At 43.1% G+C, this 20,327-nt stretch overlaps 5 protein-coding genes across 5 annotated transcripts; 2 read left to right on the top strand and 3 right to left on the bottom strand.

Annotated features, from left to right (window-relative positions):
• Nucleotides 1-596: 596 nt before the first annotated feature.
• Nucleotides 597-1,659, top strand: LOC137949757 (mavicyanin-like). Its single transcript, XM_068795936.1, has 2 exons — nt 597-1,079; nt 1,203-1,659. Exons 1-2 carry the CDS (start codon nt 899-901, stop codon nt 1,577-1,579), a joined length of 558 nt encoding a protein of 185 aa, XP_068652037.1. The 5' UTR covers nt 597-898; the 3' UTR covers nt 1,580-1,659.
• A 504-nt stretch (nt 1,660-2,163) lies between these two features.
• LOC137949756 (uncharacterized) lies at nt 2,164-5,058 on the bottom strand. The gene is made up of 4 exons (XM_068795935.1): nt 4,570-5,058; nt 4,379-4,493; nt 4,110-4,224; nt 2,164-3,407 (listed from the first exon to the last, which is right to left on the bottom strand). Exons 1-4 carry the CDS (start codon nt 4,668-4,670, stop codon nt 2,461-2,463), a joined length of 1,278 nt encoding a protein of 425 aa, XP_068652036.1. The 5' UTR covers nt 4,671-5,058; the 3' UTR covers nt 2,164-2,460.
• A 2,052-nt stretch (nt 5,059-7,110) lies between these two features.
• On the top strand, nt 7,111-9,023 carry LOC137950257 (glycosyltransferase BC10-like). Its single transcript, XM_068796642.1, has one exon. The coding sequence runs from the start codon at nt 7,625-7,627 to the stop codon at nt 8,771-8,773; it is 1,149 nt and encodes a 382-aa protein (XP_068652743.1). The 5' UTR covers nt 7,111-7,624; the 3' UTR covers nt 8,774-9,023.
• Nucleotides 9,024-10,600: 1,577 nt separating this feature from the next.
• On the bottom strand, nt 10,601-12,187 carry LOC137950508 (protein LURP-one-related 5-like). The gene is made up of 2 exons (XM_068797008.1): nt 11,827-12,187; nt 10,601-11,249 (listed from the first exon to the last, which is right to left on the bottom strand). The coding sequence occupies exons 1-2, from the start codon at nt 12,046-12,048 to the stop codon at nt 10,821-10,823; spliced, it is 651 nt and encodes a 216-aa protein (XP_068653109.1). The 5' UTR covers nt 12,049-12,187; the 3' UTR covers nt 10,601-10,820.
• A 3,329-nt stretch (nt 12,188-15,516) lies between these two features.
• Nucleotides 15,517-16,712, bottom strand: LOC137949337 (pseudo histidine-containing phosphotransfer protein 6-like). The gene is made up of 5 exons (XM_068795410.1): nt 16,644-16,712; nt 16,233-16,363; nt 16,004-16,147; nt 15,802-15,874; nt 15,517-15,695 (listed from the first exon to the last, which is right to left on the bottom strand). The coding sequence occupies exons 1-5, from the start codon at nt 16,710-16,712 to the stop codon at nt 15,642-15,644; spliced, it is 471 nt and encodes a 156-aa protein (XP_068651511.1). The 3' UTR covers nt 15,517-15,641.
• Nucleotides 16,713-20,327: the final 3,615 nt, after the last annotated feature.

Below are 20,327 nucleotides of genomic sequence, written 5' to 3'. Positions count from 1 at the left end.
CAGTTCATGATTGTTGGGGTTGAAATAATATCTGCAGGCTTGGAACAAGCTCGAAAGCAGAGGAGCAGAGTAAAAAACATGATTTTTTGTTTTATATATGATGTTTAAAGTAAAAAATTAAGGAAATTTTTCATAGTACAAAGAGAACTCATTGTTTGCACTTTGCAATAAAAACTTATCAAGTTTGAATAATTTTTTACTTGGATTTTTCCCAAGGAGACTGGTGAAACCAAGTGAAGAATTTCAGACCCAGAGTCGTCGTTAAAACAAAATTTCTCCATGAATTACTGCGTGATTCTATAAAAAAAATATATATTATCTTCATGGATTTGCTTGAAAATTTTTCTGAACGAGAGTTTCAGTGGAGAGGGTAATCTCCTGTTTCTTGCCAGCAAAAATTACAGCAGCGGCGGTGACGGTAACAGTACGTAACGTCTGGTCAACCAATCGACATTCTTCTCACTTTCGAGTTCTGAGCCTCTTCTTCTGTCGGAAGACACCGAAAATCAAACTAGGCCCCTCTCCCAAAGTCCGAACGCGGCGGGAAAAAGAAGAAAACCCGCCCGGTCTTTGACGGTGGTGGCCGGTAGGTCCGTCTCTTTCGCTCTCCTCCTGCCTTTACTCGTCAACACCCCGCTCCGTCTTAGACTGTGGCGGCCGGTAGGTTCGTCTCTTTCTCTCTCCTCCCGCCTTTACTCGTCAACGCCCCGCCCCGTCTTCGACACCTGCCACCCTCTTCGTTTCCGCAGCAGAAGCTTCCCTGACTTCCCCTCCCTCCTATAAAAGCCAATGCCCTCCCTCCAAGTTTCTCATCACCCACTACAGATAGTTGATATCCGTTACATCTGGGAGTTGCAGAGTCGAACAGGGTCAACCCGAGAACACATCCAGGAAAGCCATGGCGTCTCGCACCAGTTTGATCGGAGCTGCCCTGTTTCTTGCCGCTCTGTTTCACTTCTCAGCGGCAGCGACCACCCATGTGGTTGGAGACGGGACCGGATGGACGATTCCAAACGGAGGAGCTCAATTCTACTCCAATTGGGCGAGTTCACAGACCTTCAGAGTCGGCGACACTCTCGGTAAGACAAACACTCTCTCTCTCTCTCTCTCTGCTCCTGTTTCTTTTTGCTATCTAAGTTTACTGTGGACTATGGAGTACTCTTTAATCTAAAACGCTGCAACTTGCATAAATTTTTCTGCAGTTTTCAACTTCGTGACTGGTGCTCACGACGTAGCCCAAGTATCGAAAGAAGAATTTGATTCCTGCACTGCATCAAACCCAATCGGGCCAATAATTATTAACGGCCCTGCTAATGTGCCTCTCAATGCCACCGGCAATCATAACTTCATTTGCGCAGTCGGTGGTCACTGTAACGCAGGTCAGAGGCTGTCCATTGTTGTGGTTTCCGCCGACACCACCCCACCCACCTCTCCCAACAGTCCTGTTCCAGATGCCAGGGCTCCCACTGGTTCCACTGCTCCACCTCGCAGCGCTGGTAACACGCCCAGCTCGGCCTCCCCTCTTGCCGTTGGCTTTGGAGTGACTGCTTTCTTGTCAGCCATCTCCTTCTTCTTTTAGACAGCCGTCTATCCCACCGTACACTATTTGTTCTGTTTCTCATCCTCTTTTTTGTCGATGTATTCCTGAGTGATTCATTTCTGTTTCATGGTTTGATTACAGAGAATAATGGTTATTTTGCAGTGAGATTCCTTTCTTCATTTCTTTATGTTAAAAACTCATTCTGCTTGTTCTTTGTCACAATTTCATGGGAGCTTAAAGAGAATTAGTTGGTAGCCTTCTGCATCAACCGATTTTCTGATAAATGTTACAATGTAAAGCAAATAAAGAAAATAATAAATAACGAAGCCACCTTCATAGAACAAACAAGTATTTGTGGGATTCCTGAGAGAACCAGCACTCAAACGAACTTTCAGTTCAAGGAACAAAAAACTGCAACCGACACTAGCAACTTCATTGATGTACCCTACATGTTTCACAGAGCTAACATAATAAGAACAAATGTTTAAACGATAGGCAAGACCACCAGGTCCATCCTTACTGTTGTCATGGATCTACTTGGACAGTCACAATCCTTTCAGAAGTGTTCAAGAACAGTTACATCATAGTGAAAAACAGAAAAGAACAATCAGATCATCACCATCTTGATGCAACAACTATATAATTTAGAGGCTTGGCGGGGATATTGCCTAAACCAAACCCATAATCAATGTTTCAGTAATCACATCAGACGGTCACAAAGCAAAACCAGCTGAAGAAAATATAAGCAGCTCACGACAAGAAAAAGGATCTCATTCAAACTCAAAACCGATCAACTATTTACATTTTGCACTACGAACAGTAGAACAAGAAGTACGAACCAGCTTTGACATACAAGTCTTCCTCAAAAGACTCAATTATCAGGATTAGAACTAAAGCTTGCATAACTGACAGGGGTGAAACTATGGTTTTTCTTCCCCTTTTGTCCTATTAAAAAACTGGCTGGATGAAGGCTTCATTTGCCAATGGAATTGCACATCCTCACCAGTACTATCAGTTGGTGCTTTGCGCTTCCTTATGGCCACCTCAGTATTAATATCTTCACCTTCAGAAGCCCATCTGCTTGAGTTCGACTTTTCATCCATGGACAGAGAAAGCATGTTATCATTTCGGTGAGACGAAAATGAAGGGTCAATTTGCCTAGCTCTTGTTGTACTCAGAGATAAATCGCATAACCTGGACCTACCATGAAGTCCGGAACCCCTGTCTCCAACTTCGCGAGTCCATTGATGCTCCAAGGATGAACTTGAAGCTGTCGTGGGACCCAAACGTAATGACAGGTCAAAACCATCATCCCCCCTGTCTCGACATGTGCCAACAAAATTTGGAGAGGTATTTGAAGCATCCTGAGCATGATTGCGATCAATAACGTTGTGCATGATCCTGGTTTTCCGCTCACAAACAATCTGTGAATGTGATGTCTGATTGGAGCCATAGTACAAAGGATATGTTTGACCAAGCTTTGTTCCCTTATAAATCTCCATGGAACCTGAATAACCATCTTGACTACAATGAACAAATTTCTCAGACAGGGGAGGTAATTCTCGACAAGGAACATTAGGTGAACCTATCTTCTCATGAGGGCGGGGTTCCAAACCCATACAAGTTGTGTTTACAGTAGAGGGAGTCATAAGGGTTGAGTAAAATGGTGCAAATTGAACTGATGGTTTGGAAGATTGATTAGTGGGCTGAATGGGGAGTAAAGAATGTGGTACACCATAGGTTGTGTGCTCAGGAGCCTTTGGGATGCTGGCAGTTTCGCCAGAGTCTTGTGGCGTCAGGTACCTCGGAGTATTATGTCGTTGGCTCCGGGAAGCTCTTCTGGGAATGCAACCTAGATTAAGTGCAGCTGAAGCACAAGGACAGAATAATAGATGAATATCATGAATGACTGACCAAATATTCTTCAAAAGAAACGCTTCTTGAGTGAAACACTTCATCTCAAATGAGACCAGAGGCCCAGACAGATAAGGCATATATTACAGAAAAGAATAAATACATTTGCTACTGTTTTATGAACGAATTTCAAATTATCATATCAAACAAACCAGGTGATGCTGCCATCGTTCTTGTAGTTGCAATTGCCATGGATGATGGTTGGAAGCAACCATCTTTGACACTGACTGTGTCCATGGGCTACGTAAATTAAAAAAATTAAAAAAAATTCATGTTCTTCACCGTGCATGAAGAACGTGAGAATTGAGCTTTTAAATTGTCGTAATAAAATAATCCACTCAGATGGATTAGCTTTAACACTATAGGCTACCTCACCTTTTCCAGACACCGAAAAGTCAAAGTAAACGTAGATTCAAGTCTGATTGGGCCTCACCAGCCCACGCAGATTTTAAGCCCAATGTGTCCCCCCTTCTTCCTAGTTCCACCAGAAAACCAGATTCTTCCCCAAACCACTCCACCTTCAAGTGTTTTGCCAGTCTCTCTTTGCATAGACAAAAATGCTTAGCAGCATACGAGTTGTACTCACATTGCAGGGAGCAAGAAAAAATGGGTGAAAGACTGTAACTTGTCAAGGGTAAAAAGATGAAGGGGGCACCTTCAATACATGGTTGTAAGAGATCGCCGGTCTCGGTGCTCTCGTCTCTCCGAATAATCGTGTTAATGGCGTCATTGCTTCGGTCCCAGAGCGTTTTCAGGTCCATGTACTCAGCCTGGAGAAGGCGAAAAGACAGATATGCGAAAGGAGAGACAAGATCCACATGCCGTGAGGGGAAATGGCAACCCAAAACCAAGGGAAAGGACACAAGGAAACTGATGTAATCCCAAAATGTAAACATATAAAACTGGAAAGGAAAAGGCACCCACCTCCGAGTTCGCCTTAGAATACATGATTTCTTCGGCTTTGAGCACAACAATTGGCAGCTTCTCTTGCCATTCTTTGTTCTTCTTGGTGGTGGGACTGTGAATCTCGTTCACGACTCTACACAAACAGGCGGAGGGCATCAGGAAAACGGACAGAGAGAAATAGCAAGACACAACGAAAAGGACGCACCCACCTGAAGATCTCCTGGATAAGAGACCCTCTCATGGGCTGATGCCTGTCGCTATGCCATGCTCGCCGCACGCACTCGTACGGCCTGGGCCCCGGCCGAGGCATCTTCTCCCTCGCTTCCTGCTTCTCTCCTCCTTCCTCCGCTAAAAATGGAAATGGGTTCTTAATTTCTCATTCCAGCAACAGTGATATTTCAGAGAGGGAGGTGAAGGAAGGAAGGAAAAGGGGCGTCGAGTTGAGTTGAGGCCGCTTTCCTGCCTTTCTCTCTCGCTCTCTGACTCTCTCTCTCTCTCTCTCTCTCTCTCTCTCTTTTCTCTGTCTTTTGGTGCACTCAATAATTTAAAAAAGGGGTCTCGTTGTGGTTAATGTGTCCCCCACACATCCACATGGTTGCCTCCCCTCTGGGCATTTCCCCTTTCTCTCCCCAGCCATAGATTTCTGTTTTCTTCTTTTCTTTCTCCATTTTCTCCTCCAGATCCAACGGGGAGGGGACTTCATACATCCCTTATAATCTCTGTAGGGCTGCTGTTCCTTTTAAAATAACCCTCTCATTTGTCACTGTCCCATCCAACTCCCATTTTTTTTTAACAGATTTCTTCTTATTTACCAGATGGATAGAGACTAAAGCGAGGGATAAGATATTTTTATTGGAGTTGGTAAGAAGAGCTGTGAGCCTCCAGTGGCTCCATTGTAGACCGAAACCGAACGAAAGTAGCTCAGTCTCGAAACAGCCACCGATTTCAGCCAAATTGCGAAATGGGGAAAGACAGTGAGGTAAAGGCCCAAAGTGGCAGAGAAGGCGAGAGAGGACGGATTCCCATCCAGACTGGTTTCTATGTGGGCAAATCTGTGAGGGTGATGATGGAATTTGCAGCGGTAGGGACGGGGAACAGAGAAAAGGCGAGTGAAGTTCACAGAAACACGTGTCTAACGCCCGTATGGCTGGGCAGGAGGACTGTTTGAGGACTAAAGCCACCACGTGGTGCTCTGGCATCAAGTCCAGACGCGCTCAGTCTCTCTGGATGATTAGACCGCTCCATGACATGGATGTTTAGGGTTTCTTTAATCGTTGCAACTTCGTGCACAGTTTCCCAATTCTCAGATTTCGTTGTCCTCTCGCCTCTCAGGCCAGTCTGTACCTTGTCTGAATACCTGAAGACACTCGGTCGTTAACCTTACGTGTTTGCACAAGCTCGAAACAAGGCGTAGGGACCCTCCCCCCAGCTACGTCCCAAGGGGGACGGTCGACTTCTCCCGTTATTTACTTTCCGATACAAATAAATTTCCACATTTCCTCCCCTCCCTCCCTTCCTCTCCAAAAGTAAAACCACTTCAACCTGCACGCGGCCATGGGAGGCTGGTGTGGCGTGTCCTCTAAGGACCATCCCATACCAAGTAGAAAGAATGAAGGCGGGGGTACGCTAACCCCCTCTTCCCCCACCTCTGAATTCGAAAGGGCACACCCACTCTTTCCCACTCTTTTTGCTCTCTACGGAGAAAGAGCCTTTAAGATTCCTTCCTGTATTATAGTTTGGAAGGTGGAACTCCTCCTTGCTGGTGCCAAAAAGTTGAGTCAACCCCCTTCCATCCTCTTTTGTTTCAAATGGGGAATCTCGTTACAGAAGCTAGAGGACAAGGGAGACAGTGTCGATACCTCCCCACCCTCTTTGTAGGTGGGGAAGAAGGGATATGTGAGGTGTTGACCCCTCTCTACTCTCTTCTTCTCGTTCCCTCCAGTCAAGCAGACAACCTAAGCAAACAATAATGGGGGAGAGGGGGTTGGGAGAGGAGAATTGACCACCTCTCAATGGGGAAGAAGCCCCTATTTGAGGTTTTTAATAATTTTATTTAAATTAATAAAATATATATAGTTATTTTATTTTATAAATTTATATCTATACTATAGTATAATATTATGTTTTTATATTAATTTTTTTTATAAAATATTATTATAACAATTTTGTGCTTTTTATTTTATATAAATAATTGGTTTTTAATAATTTTTAACAAAAAAATGATTCTATAATCAGTTTATTAATTCTTCTTAATTGGTATTTTATAGTTATATTATTTATTAATTTATTGGTATTCTTCTTACTAAATGATCACTGTAACCATCTCCGTGTATATGCACAAAAATATTTAGCCATGGAGCAGCGAATTGACGATCGTTTCGAAGAAAAAGAGAAGCTTGTTGAAGCAATTCAGTCCCTCTCTGAGAAGCGAGAAGCAGGAAGCAGAATCCATTTTCTTTGAATAGTTTCAAAGAGGTTTGAGTTTTACCAGTTGATCAAGTTGCAGGAAAACGATTTCTTCTTGTCACTGTAGCTACAAGCAGAATCTTCACTGGAAAGGAACCTAGATTGGGTTGAGCTCAAATCCATCTATCTGTTTGTTCTTTGCCCAAACCTGGCGACTCCTTTTATCGGCCCATATGCCTGTATGTCCTATCGGGCCTTTACATGACAAGAGATGTTAATGTTAGAAAAAAGCTTCACATCCTAAGTTTAATTGATCTGAATATCAAGAACAGTTTTACATGGATTTTAGAATTAAAAATTTGATAAAGGCCAGGATTCATTCGCGACATTAGAGCATCTTAGGAACCGAACACAGTATCTGATACCAAGACGCTCACTTTGATCGGTTTCCCAATGCGCCGCCCCCAATCTCAAGACTCTGATTACAACAGTAGCCACGGGAGGAATTAGTATTTTCAATGGAGAAGTGGGATTTTTTGATTGATTAGTTTCTGAAAGGAGTATCAAGGGAGGAGTAGGGTTTACATCAGTTTCATTAAATGCACAGGGAAGAAAACGATGACAAGAGTAATTGACTCCAAAAGGGTTCGATTTCAACTAGAGAGCTGTGTCTTTTTCCCTAGTTGCAGCGGCAGGCCTAACCCCACATCTGAATGAGGAAGAAGGGGCTAATCCTTTTTTGCTTTCTTTCCTTCTTTCTCCCGCTGCCCACTGGAAACAAGTGACAGCCCCTTTCTCCTCCCTTCGGACACCTTTCGATCTGCCTCTGCAGGAGAACTGAACTGTCTGGGCTTCAGTATGCTCTCTCCTCCACCCTTTTTCCTCTGCTGCCTCCTGATCGTCTTCTTACCTTTTTCGATTTTGGTGTCTGTGAACACGAACAGCATCAAAATCCCACTGCAGCTACATCCCATCTTTACCAGGATCAAGAAGGGTGGTTCCGCATCGATTCTCCCCATCTCTATCAGAGCGGTTGAAAATACACCCAGAGTGGCTATTCGTCGTCCTCGATTGAATGGGGATGGGGCACTTCTCCGTCGAGCCGCCCGTTCAAATCCCAACCCGATCCTGCCGCCTAAGGTCGCTTTCATGTTCCTAACCACGGTGCCCCTCCCGTTCGCTCCGCTCTGGGAGCGCTTCTTCGCGCGGGGGAATCACACCAGGCTGTTCAACATCTACATCCACGCTGATCCATCTCGTCCTTACCCCCTCCCGTTCGACGGCGCCTTCACCGGCCGGGTGATACCCTCTTCAAAACCCACGCGTCGGGCCCACCATTCACTTGTAGCGGCCGCCCGCCGCCTAATCGCCCACGCCCTCCTGGACGATCCCGCCAACTCCATGTTCGTCCTGCTCTCTCCCTCGTGCATCCCATTACGCTCCTTTCCCTTCGTCTACCGCACTCTCACCAACGGTTCGGGGAAAAGCTTCATAGAGATACTGGCGGGAGAGCCGGGGATCGAGGAGCGGTACAACGCCCGGGGGGAAGGGTCGATGGTGCCGGCGGTACCGTTCGAGAGTTTCCGGGTAGGGTCCCAGTTCTTCGCGTTGGCCCGGCGGCACGCCCGGGTGGTGGTGAATGATACCGCGCTGTGGTCGAGGTTCAGGCGGCCGTGCAGGGACAGCGAGTCGTGTTATCCGGAGGAGCATTATTTCTCGACGTTGCTCAGTATGCGTGACCCGCTGGGGTGCGTGCCAGCGACGCTCACGCACGTGGACTGGACCGGGAGCGTGGGAGGGCATCCGAGGACGTATTGGCCTGAAGAAGTAGGGGAGGAAATGATCCGCGATTTAAGGTCGGCCCGGCCAAGGTACGGTCAAGATCTTGTCTGGGGGGAGGGGATGAATAAGAGGTGGGACCCGTTTCTGTTCGCGAGGAAGTTCGCCCCGGAGTGCTTGGAGCCGTTGATGCGCATTGCCGACGAGTTCATACTGGAGGACAGTTGATGGAACCGATCCAACGGTGGAGATGTTGTGTGTATGATCAAGGACGTAGTGTTTTTTTTAGATTATTTTATTTTCCCAAATTTCTTTTCTAAGTGTAATTATGTAAAGAAAGAGGAAAAGGGAACTGAAAAAAAGATAGATAGTAAAGTAAAGAGAGTGAGTCGTCTCAATCTGTGGAAGAATAAAGAAAGCATTTCAACTGTGCTTTTTGCCTTCGCTCCTATTCTTTACCTCTCTTATCATACTTATAAAACAATTTATATAATCGCAGTTAGAATTATACCAATGGACTCTTAATTTGGTCCGTTAGGTCTATTTTGTTTTATGATTTTATAAGTGGATAATTTAAATGAAGATTCATGACTTGTTTTGATATTATGTTAAATTGGGTTTAAAACTCTACCGACAACGTTCATCTTTCGGGGTAAGACCATTGATAAAAACCACCACACGTTTCGAAGGTGGTGAGATGATTTATTTATAATCTCTATATAATCAAATATCACCATATACATAAGATTACAAATCAGAGGTAATTACAATCAAAACGGAAAGTTTTCAAGGGAGGAACCTTAATCAAGGCCCTCAACAGTATCTTTACAAAAGAAACCTTTGATTAAGGCGAAGGATCATCAGCATTATCTTCAACAAGTCGGCCAGAGACGTGTTTGTGGATAATCTTTTTCCACGTAACCCATTCTCAGCTCTTGCCCTCCACTTGTCTGCCTCACGACGTTTTTCTTCCTCTTCAGAAGATTCTTCCGCCCTGATATTTTTCCGTAAGAGTCACTTTTCCGACCACTGTTGCTGATGTATGACTGCCGTGAACGTTTTTCCTCCCTCGACTGCTGAGTGTTTTCGGTAAACTACTGTGCGTTCGTAAATTTGATCTCAGTAGTTCACCGGATGAAAATTCTAGCAGAAGAAGATTGTTTATTGATATACCGCAAGTCTGGTCACCTAATTCTGTCCCGCTGAATCATTTTGTGGGTCAGTGCTGGGATAATTCTGCAACAAGATCATAAATTGGGTAAGAATTACAGTGTGTTATGTGGCAATAGCTGATGCTCTGAGCAGCTCCTCAACTGTAACTCTGCAAAACTGATCTTATCTTCTACCCCACGCGTTGCCATAACCAGGTCCAAAAAAAAAAAAAAAAAAAACCAGCAGTTCGAAGATTTCCACCTGCTATGTGTGTGACAAAAATGGAAAACCAATTGCCTCCACTTTGTCCGACAGTCTAAAAGGTCTTTCCAATTGAGACCTGCTTTAAAGCTTGACTACAACCTACAGATACGATTCAAGAAGCCGACATGATCATAATTTATTGAAGGAAAGGGAAAGCGTTAGAGAGATATTAAATTAAAGAAAGATAAGCAATGCTACGTTATAAGTTAATGATGATGGCCTTTCTTACACTAATTAAGATCAAAGCGAGCTGGTAAACTGAATCAATGGCATAAATTTTTCTAAAATATTTTTCCTAACGCAGAAAAAGGAGAGTGCGAAAACTGACAGCAAACGGAGACGATCGGAATTGCGGTTGCTGGGTACACTGATAAGCTTCCGGATTTTCTATTCTTTAGGAAAAATTCAGTGGCGGAAAAAGGCTCCTGTTGGTGCCTAATCAACTGTTTCGAATGGGAAATGATGTCTTCGACGATCGCTGATCGGTGTCTTTTCTTCTTCCTGTTTTTTTGACTCCTCGCTTGGGGAAAGGGTGATGGAATCAAAGGCTTAATCTTTTTCTCTGACAAAATCTTATTTATTTTTCTGTGCTTTTCTTATTCTGCTTGATTTGATGTCGAAAAGATAACTGGATTTGAATTGTATCACAACGATAATTTATTTCTTTCCAGAAGAGAAGCAAAAAAAGAAAGCTCGGAGGAAGGTTTAAAGAACATGTACAGTAATTCAATCAGAAGACCACAACTCGAAACAGTACTATAAAAAAGACAAAAAAAAAAAAAAGTGTTGTTTTGAACTTCGAAGCGAAAGCTTCGATACAGAGCTAACAAAGAAAAGCCGAACTGGAATCTGACAGACTTTACGTAGGGATCGCTGAAGGAGAAATTGTTTCACCAACAGTAGAATCAACCGCATCAAGCTCTTCATCGACCGCCCAGTAAGCATCCCCGTTGATCTGATCAAGAACGAGAACAAGACCCATGGCGAAGGCGCCATCGAACCCAGGCTTGACGCAGAGAAGAAAGACATCCTTATCAAGCACCACATTGGCAGAAGCCGCCACCTTCCGCTTTATCTCTGCTACGGGGTCTCTGGAGCTGTTGTAGAACGTGCAGCATCTGTGGGCAAAGTAGCCTTCGATTTGGTATTCTTCCATTTGAGGGCCGTACACCTCGACGGTGACGCTGGATCGGCCGATAATGGAGGAGCGGCGGACGCTGAAGATGGGTTTCTGCCCGTCGGTGCGCTCGCCCAAAAAGCCTTCCCATCGGTTATGGAGGCTCGGCCGCTGAAGGGAACAACAAAGTGAGATGAATCTCAGCATTTCGTTACTTCTTTTTGAAAAAAAAAAATGAGTCGCGGAGAGTTCAGATGTGAATAATTATACCTTTTCTCCGTTTGAAATAAAAGAGAATAAAGAATTGAAGATTCTTCTTTAAGAAGAAAAAAAAAAACTTGAAGTGATCGAATGGATTCATATTCTCCAAAAAGAGATTTTATTCTGATATTCGAACAGAATCAAAACTAAGAAATCTTTTACTCCTACAGCGTTTCTTGAATCCAATTCATAATTTGATTATTCAACCAAAAATATTGAAAAACCTCTTCCCAGATCGAAAGATGCTCAATACCTTAATATCCTACTCTCCGTTCAAATTACCATTTTAAGATCTTAATCACCAGTAAAGTAAGTACATCGACTCAAAGAAATCATCAAGTCTACCATCGTCCAAAATCGCTACTTCTACAGTCCCACTCCACCCGCTTTCTCTCCCAGAATCAATATTCGAAAAAACGACACAGACGAAGAAAACAAAAATCGCTAACAGCGGCGATCAAAAAGGGAGAGACGAAGTTAGTTGTACCTTTCTCCGAACAGTGAGCAAACACTTGCCAGAACCGTCCATGAGAACGATCTCGTCCTTATCCCGCATATCGGGGCCGTAACTGTCGACTCGGAAGACAAGCTCCCCCTTGCAATCGTAAACAGTGAAGCCATCGCCGGCAAAGAAGAGCGAAGTCTTCAACACCGTGAGATGCGTCTCCTCCTCGTAGCACAAACTCTCCTCCACGATTCCTTTCCCCATTTATCTCTGCCGCTCGACTATAAAACCAGTGAAACCAGAGCGAATCAAATCTAACGAATCGCCTCCTAGATCTCAGCCTTTTCTTGCTTTCCAATCGCCACCAAGAGAGAACGGAAGTGAAAGAGATATTAATAGCGGCGATGCCAGGCCTCGCACCTAGGTACATACGGTTGGTCGGGTCGTCTACGTCGTATATGGTTGCATTTGTACGCATTCCTTCGCTTCTTTTCATGATGGGATGGGATCCGTTGGATGCAACGAAAAGAAAAAGAATTCATTGGGCCCACGCGTTATTGCCGCCCACGTGTCGAGTGTTGATTTACGCTTTAAAGATCGAACCGAAACGGAGCGAGAATAATTTTTTTTCCCGGTCAGACCAAACCGGTGACCTTACTAAATGTAGATCAATTTATTTTCCATGAAAAGGGTTTTTGCAGCTACGGAGATGGAGAAAGTCCATCGTCTTCATTGTAGGTGAGCGTGGGTTCTCTTTGGCAAATCGTCAAGCATCTCCTGATGACTTCTTGTCTCCTCAAAAACATTACCGTTTTCCACAAAGGTTTCACCGACTTGTTTCGAATGCCTGGATTTGAATCCTTGGTAGCAGAGACGCGGAAACAGCTTACAATCTGCTGAATCAATTACTCAAAATTTTTACAGTCACCGACGTTTCTATCTTCTTCAAAAGCCGTCAAAGGTCTTCTTCTCCTGCAATTATGTCCAAGGAGGTACTCCTCAACTGTTGTTCGTGCAACACGGTTCATTTATTAGAATTGAAATTTCTATGTACTATTCATGATCGTTTTCATAAGCATTCATAACCCTTAACTTCTCTCACTAGGGTTTGTCTCTAGCCAGCGGTGCTGTCTACTCTCTAGTGCAAAATTTTTGAAACATATAAGGATGTAGATGTGCTTTTTTTAGGCTCAGTTCTTTAATACAACCTTATTAGATGTTTAAGTTTTAAAGGTAAAGAATAAGAAGTTATGTTTTGAATAGAGACATTTACCAAAATACCAGATTGAAAAAATGTGTTTACCTAAATAACAAACTTTTGATTTCCCAAACTACTAGGTTTCCACGTTTGAAATCCATGTGGGATCGAACAACTTCCTATATTAACAAAGTTTGTTCACATGGTACCATGAGGACAAATTTCGCTGACATTGGAAGTTTATAGATCTTGTATAGATTTCAAATACTTAAATCAGATAGTTTGGAAAATAAGTTTGAAATTTTTTTATTTAAAGAAAAAAATTTGGGTGTGGCTTTCGTGTTTTAAGTTCTCCTAACTTCTATTATAGTAACATAATTATAAGTCATTTGTTCCTAAATGTAAAACTAAAAGTTGTTAAACGCCTAACCAATACAAGTCAACAGACCGGTTTGTTAAGTGCGGAAAGCCAAGTACCTAACCCATCAATGGTGGATGGAACCACCTAGCTTTGACACCCACCGTTCCCGTTCCTAACTGCTTCCGCCGGGATTCGACGCGGAACGTGATGTCCAACTCTGATACCATGTCAAACGCCTAAACAATACAACTCAACAGACCGATCTGTTAAGTGCAAAAAACCAAGTATTTAACCCATCAATGGTGGACAGAACCACCTAGCTCTAACACCCACCGTTCCATTCCATACTACTTTCGTCGAGATTCAAACGCGAAACGTGGTGCCCAACTCTAATACCATGTCAAACGCCTAGCCAATACTACCCAAAAGACAGGGCTGTTAGGTGCGGAAACCAAAGTACTTAACCCAGGTGGACAAAACCTAATCCAGGTGGACCGGAACCACCTAGCTTTGACACCCACCGTTCCACTTCCTTACCGCTTCCGTCGGAATTCAAACGCGGAACGTGGTGCCCAACTCTGATACCATTTCAAATGCCTAGCCAATAGGACTTCCGAGGAGGTTACCTGTTATGGACCTGGGTTAAGTACCTATGTCTTCCGCTCCTAACAGGCCGATCTTTTGGGTAGTATTGGCTAGGTGTTTAACATTTGGTATCAGAGCTAGCGCTATGTCGCGAGTTCGAATCCCGGTGGGGGCGACCAGAGTGTGCTTCCCGTACCAATGGGCCACCGCTATATGCGGAAAGGGCGACTTGAGTGTATTCCCGCACCATAGATCGTCGCTAGAGTAGGTCATCGAAAGTGGGTCGTCGTGGACGTCGACTCTCGCGTGCGTGGGTGTGATGTTATGGTCCTGGGTTAAGTACCTATGTCTTTTGCTCCTAATAGGCCGATCTTTTGGGTAGTATTTGCTAGGTGCTTAACATCACCCATCCTAGTACTACTCTTGTCCAAACTCGCTTAACTTCAGAATTCTGAGTCAGACATCTAGCCAATACAACCCAACAGACCGGTCTCTTAAGTGTGGAAAGCCAAATATTTAACTCATCAATGGTGGACGGAACCTAACCTAGGTGGACCGGAACCACCTAATTCTGACAAAAGTAATTAATGCAAATAAGATTAAAATTTTTTATTAATAAAATACTTAAATTTCGTACTATTATCTTTTTAACATTTAAAATATGTACTTAGGTATATTTTTGCATTTGTCTCATGTCGAGAATCCTAGAGTTGCTTTTCCCTTCACTCTTTCAAATTGCAGTTTTTTAAAGGCCAACATTTCATATATATTCAGGATCTCGTCGAGTTTACGAGTAGTATAGTTTTTGAAGTAGTTAATCATTTTTAATGAAGTTAAACCTAATTTTATTACTTTCAACTTAGTCATGCACTCAATTTGAAAAGTGGGTGAGTAGGAACGAGAAGAGAATGGTGGTTTGGAGTTTTTTATTCTTGGGTAATTACAATGAATTAGGAGTTGCCGGCTAGACCTAAATTGTTTCTAAGCATTTTCTTTTTATTTTCTTACGTTACTGTGAATGTCCCCGGTGATTCCATGAGCCTTCTCATTTGCACTGATGGAACCTCAACAATGGCAGAATTGTGCGGTTGGGGACGGCAAGGAAATAGCCGAGGGCATTAAACAATTTAAATCTTCTTCTCCAAATTATTATTGTTATTGTTATTTGCTACACGAGGAATGTTTATTATATGTACTGGAGACTTGTGGTTACAGCGTTTATTCTGGACATTCCTCAATCATCATTCGTCCCAGCTACTGTATAACTTTTGAAAGGTTGTAGAAAGGTTGCCAAGTTAAATGGAGTACCGAGTACTCAGGAGGCTAGTTTTCATGGACGTCTAGCATCATCAATCAAGAAGAGGAAACTATACAGCTTCCAAAACAGTGACGATCAGTCTTTTCACGAAGAGAAAGGAGAGAAGAAGCGGGTGGGTACTCGACTGGAGCATTGAATCGACACAGAATACAGAAACAGTGGTTTCAGATTGAAGTACAACATCGTGCACAGAGAACAGCATTAAAGAATAACTCTACAGTAAAAACAGCTGACACAAGCTTCGTAATGGAACTCGTCCTCTTCTTCTCCATTTAGTACGTCAGCTCTACCTTTCAGCTTTCGAAGCGGTGTTGCAAAAACTCCAGCTGTCCGCCGCTGCCGCTGTTGTCTGAATCATTTAGGGTTTCTTTTCACTGTAATACAGTGATGTCTTTTCACTCCAAACCAGGATACCTCACTCCTGCTGCCATTACTCGCTGCTGCTCTATCTGCAATTTTGCAATTTTGCAGGAGATACATGAAAGAATCTTCAGTTCCGAACCTTCTGGTTGAGAATAGGTTGAAAAGAAGGGAAGCAGAAAGAGGGTCAGTTACTTGGAACAGTTCGTGCAGCTTGTTTTTTAGGTAACAGTATTCGTGCTCCAGCAGCTCCAAAGAACGCAAGCACCTGGGAAAATTATCCAATCAAGTGCTCATAATTTATCTCTGTGCATCTTTCTGAAAGCTGGTCGGTGGAAAGAGACTAAATTTCTAGAAAAAAATTGAGCTTTTACAAGAATTGAAGAAGGTGACAAACCCAGTTCTGTTGTTTTGCTCCGAAGCAGCTCGAAAAGCTAAACAGACGTTTCCGACCCGTTTAGCTCCAATGCTGGAACTGCTACCCATGAACTGGTTCAAATGAATTCCCATCTTCTTGTAGTCCGAATATTGTCTCTCCATGCTGTCATTCACCAAACTCAGAAAGACTGACAAAATTTTGCCATGGTTGAAAAATGAGAACTTTCGAAATCCGAAAGAGTACTTACAGGAGTGATCTTAGATTCCTAAGGAGCTTCTCAGATTCCCGGAAATAGATTGTAACAACCTCGGTGACGAAATTGGGAGAGGTCTCATCTTGCAGCTGCTGAAGCTGCAAGAACTGCTCGTCCAGCACTCCCTGCACCAGATTTTCCAAACATCTTTCAGAAGGCGAAACTTTTTCGAAAAGCGCATGGTGGGCAACTACTACAGAAAGCTTCAAAGCTCCCACACCGGACATTGTCCTCGTTCCTCAAAAGACCGAACAGTAATATTCCTTTGAGGAAAAGCGCATTCCAACAAATGCATGGAGCTAAAGTTTAACTTTGCTTCGAGCATTATAGAAACTCCCAAACAAACAAAAAAGAAGAAGCAAATCAATAATAATGGTAAATTGTGGCTAGAAATAGTAAGAGGACCTGGTGAAAGAGTAAGGCGAGCAACCGATGCATGTCGTCCTGCAAGCGATCGGCGCCGAGCCCAAGCATCCACAGCGGCAGACCCGTCTTGGCTGAAGCTAAAGAAAAGAACACAGAGATTATAATGAAGTACGAACTGTGGTTTTCTCCTGCAAGTGTCTGTTTCTCTTCTTCGGAAGTCAAGTTCGGACTTAGAAGGGTTTAGCATAGGGTTTTATGGCACACGAAGGTAGGGGAAGGAGGGAGGAGTGGAATTTAAAGGGCAGTAGGGAAAGGGAACCGAGGTGAATGTGTGGCATCTACCGGACCGGCCGCAGAGTAGTAGGATGACCTGCTGTCACCCGTACTCGGTCACCTCGCGTGCTGTCTGTTAGACTGGCGTAGCGGTCACCTTTGCTCCGACAACTGCCTGCAGCCGGTTAATTGTCAGCCCGCCGCTTTGCTTTTTCTTTTCTTCGCTTCTCTCGTACTTCAGGCTCACTCGTCTGTGGCTCAGGATTGACGGAGCCTCTGACATAGAGAAAAGAACGAGCGCGGGTGGACGAGTCTGACTCGGTGGAGAAAGCGAAGCCCTCCGCCAGAAAGGCCATACCCGGCGCCTGTCAAGTGTCAACTGGTCTCCACTCAGTTCTCACCATCGATTCTAGCATCTTTCTTTTTCTTTTCTTGTTTTTTCTTTTTGTTTCCATTCAAACATGGCCGAGTCAGAGCCCAAACCGAGCGAGTCGGACGCTCTGTTTACGCAGTGTGCACACAGCCTTTGACTCCAGGAAACTTGTCGTGTGCGGTCAGATACTCAGAGAACACCCGGGAAATACGGTCATTACCGGTTAGCCGCCGGCTGAAGCGCCGAATCTACTGTAGCTTTCTGACACGTGTCACTTATAGGAGACTCTCGTTCCATAATTAAACTTTTCGGCTGTGAGGGCGTGTCGAGACAAGGAGCACGAGGCCTCTGTAATCTGTATCGGTAAAACAACAGTGGGCAGTGAGAAAAGCCAATCAGCTAACAAGCCAGAACCCAATGACCTTAACTTTCAAATCCAGAAAAGAGAGAGAGAGAGAGAGGGTCGATAAAAATGATAGGCCGTATCATCTCTTGCACTGGGGTTTTGCACCCGTGAGCGAAGCTTTTTAAGGTACTGAAGTCTGAAACACATACAAGGTTTGATGATTCTACAGTTCAGAAGGAAACGCATACAAGGTTTGATGATTCTACAGTTCAGAAGGAAACCCAAATGGGTCTTTGTCAATTTATCAATTTTTAAAGCATAAAGCAAAGCACTCGAATTCTGATGATAGATAGATGGCCTTCGTGAATGAAACTCTATTTCTTTCATCAATATCAAATCAAGAAGCGAGAGATGAGGCAGCCTTCTGTGCTTTCTGGGTCTGACATGTTATGGCCACTGCTCCATTATGGTGCTTGCTACCTGCCTGCTCTGCGGACTGGTATGGGGTTAACTCTTACTTTACTGTGCCGTTTTGGATTTTACAATTTAAAGGGAGTGGGGAAGGTCCTACGCACTTGTTTAAATATACCAAAATCCTATATTTGTTACTGGGTGTTTTCTTCAAACAGTAGGACTGCATGAGCTGAAAATAAGAAAAGAGTGAAATAGCAAATGAGAGACAGATAGAAAGGTTGTCTCTGTAAACGGGCACACTTGTATAATTTATAATGTGGACTGAAGACGGGAAAGAAGAAGCTGAGTTAAATTAAGGAAGGAACAGCTTTTGCATCCATGTGACGCATGCAGTGATTAGTGTATTCAAATGGATGAGCTATGCCGGAGTGCCCGAGTGCCTGAGCGCCCCTCCTCTCCCATCCATGACTTGAAGAAGGAAAGCATGCTTCCCTTTGACGTAAGCCTTCTCGGGAAGCAAATCCATTCACCCTCACACCCACCCCGACGCAACAATCATAATGCTTCCCTTCCCTTTCTCCTCCCGTGCTTACTTAGGCCAGCCATCACTCGCACATGCTCCCCCTCAAAAACCTCAATTCGATATTCCTAATGTCTCCTCCCTTCCCTCCCAGGAATTTCATCAAACAAGTAATCTGCCTGGTGATGAAGGGAAGATGATGTCATTAGGAGCATTGGAGTAGTTAACCACTTTTGAAGGAGCATAAAGGGGTCCACTGCTCGAGATTAGTGGCTAAGCAATGGAGGTTTTTAGGGGCTATGGGTAGCTTCGTCAAAGCCTAGTGCAAGGAGGTGCTTGGGGTTCTTTTGCTGAATGATTGAGCAATTAGAAGTGGAATTATATTCCTAATCCTTGGTTTGAAATGCCGATAACGATAAGTGATCCATGGGAGCTTGGGACCTTCCATCTTCCCCAACAGCACCGAGTACAGAACTCGACCCAGAACTGTTTATTAGTTCCTTACCAACAAGAACGAATGGCTTCGTTGAGACCGACGGGAGCTCGGGACCTTCGTCTTGCCCACAGCACCGACTGCAGGACTCGACCCAGAACTGTTTAGTAGATCCTTACCAGCAAGAACAAATGGCTTCGTTGAGACCGACGGGCAAGAGTAATTGGAGAAACAAACTGGAACAAGCAAGATATCAAGGGAAGAGATAACAGGTTTGTTTGGTATGACAATTTTTAGCCAATTAGCAGTACATTAATAAGCTGATAAAGCAATTTTTGCCATTTCCTTAAAAATCAAACAAGGAATTACTAGAAAATTTGTCAAAAAAAAAAATCTTGCAATTTTCTAATAGGTCACTCTAAGATATTAAATTAAATAAATAATAGAAATTTATTACTAGAAAAAATGTTTCTAATTTTTATTTGGATACAAATTTTTCGTGCTAATAACACTAATAAGACCATATTGAACACAGTGGCCTTAATAAAATGGGATCTTTAAAATAAAAAATATAAAATGGGTTATATTTGTTCACCAAATCACTTGCATGTGGTTCCCTACAAAATGATTTAAATGGAGTTTTAATATAGCTAATAAAAAAAAATAAGGGAGTAAAAGTTATTTTCGGTTGTTTGACAGAAAAAAAATATTTTCTCTCTTAGTTAATAATTTTTTTATTGTAAAATGATAGAATTTTGGGAGAAAATAAAATAAATAGAAACTTGAGAGAAATTTTTAATTATTCAAATTTTTTAATATTATTATTTTTTTCACTTTTCACGTGTATCCAAACAAAATAAACTATATTTCTCGTCCATTTTTTCTTGCAAAAATTTGATTATTAAATAAAAATTTTGATGCACCATTATACTTAAGTCCATCTTTATATATAGGCCTGATCTAATACGAAAAATCATTAGGTATGAAACATATAGAATGTTATCTCAAGCGTCCCATAAGAGTTACCTAACTAGGTTACCAAGTTAACTAGTTATCTTCATTTTTCTCGAGTCTTAAAGACTTGAAACCCAAACAAGAGATTGGGTTCAATTGCACTAGACAATTAAACCTTTTGAGTATGAAGAAAACAGACTAAAGAGTAACCCAGACTAATAATTATCATCAACCATTTGAATGATACTGTTATAGCACTCCAGGGTCCAGACACTCCAGTGTTTTTGTGAGTTTCTGGATCTTGCTCAATGGCAGTTTGCTTGAAAAACAAGAAAACCACTGCTACAAGCAATATTCATCTGGGCAATTTGACTGAAAAAAAGGAGATTAGTTCATTTCTTACAGAACAC

The sequence above is a fragment of the Aristolochia californica genome, unplaced genomic scaffold (assembly GCF_029961685.1).
Source record: "Aristolochia californica isolate CCGP_79_NKW_82.1479 unplaced genomic scaffold, dmAriCali1.0.hap1 SCAF_14, whole genome shotgun sequence".
In the NCBI taxonomy this organism is placed as follows: domain Eukaryota; kingdom Viridiplantae; phylum Streptophyta; class Magnoliopsida; order Piperales; family Aristolochiaceae; genus Aristolochia; species Aristolochia californica.
Note: the sequence above shows the minus strand (reverse complement) of the source record. Positions and strands in the feature narration are given on the sequence as shown.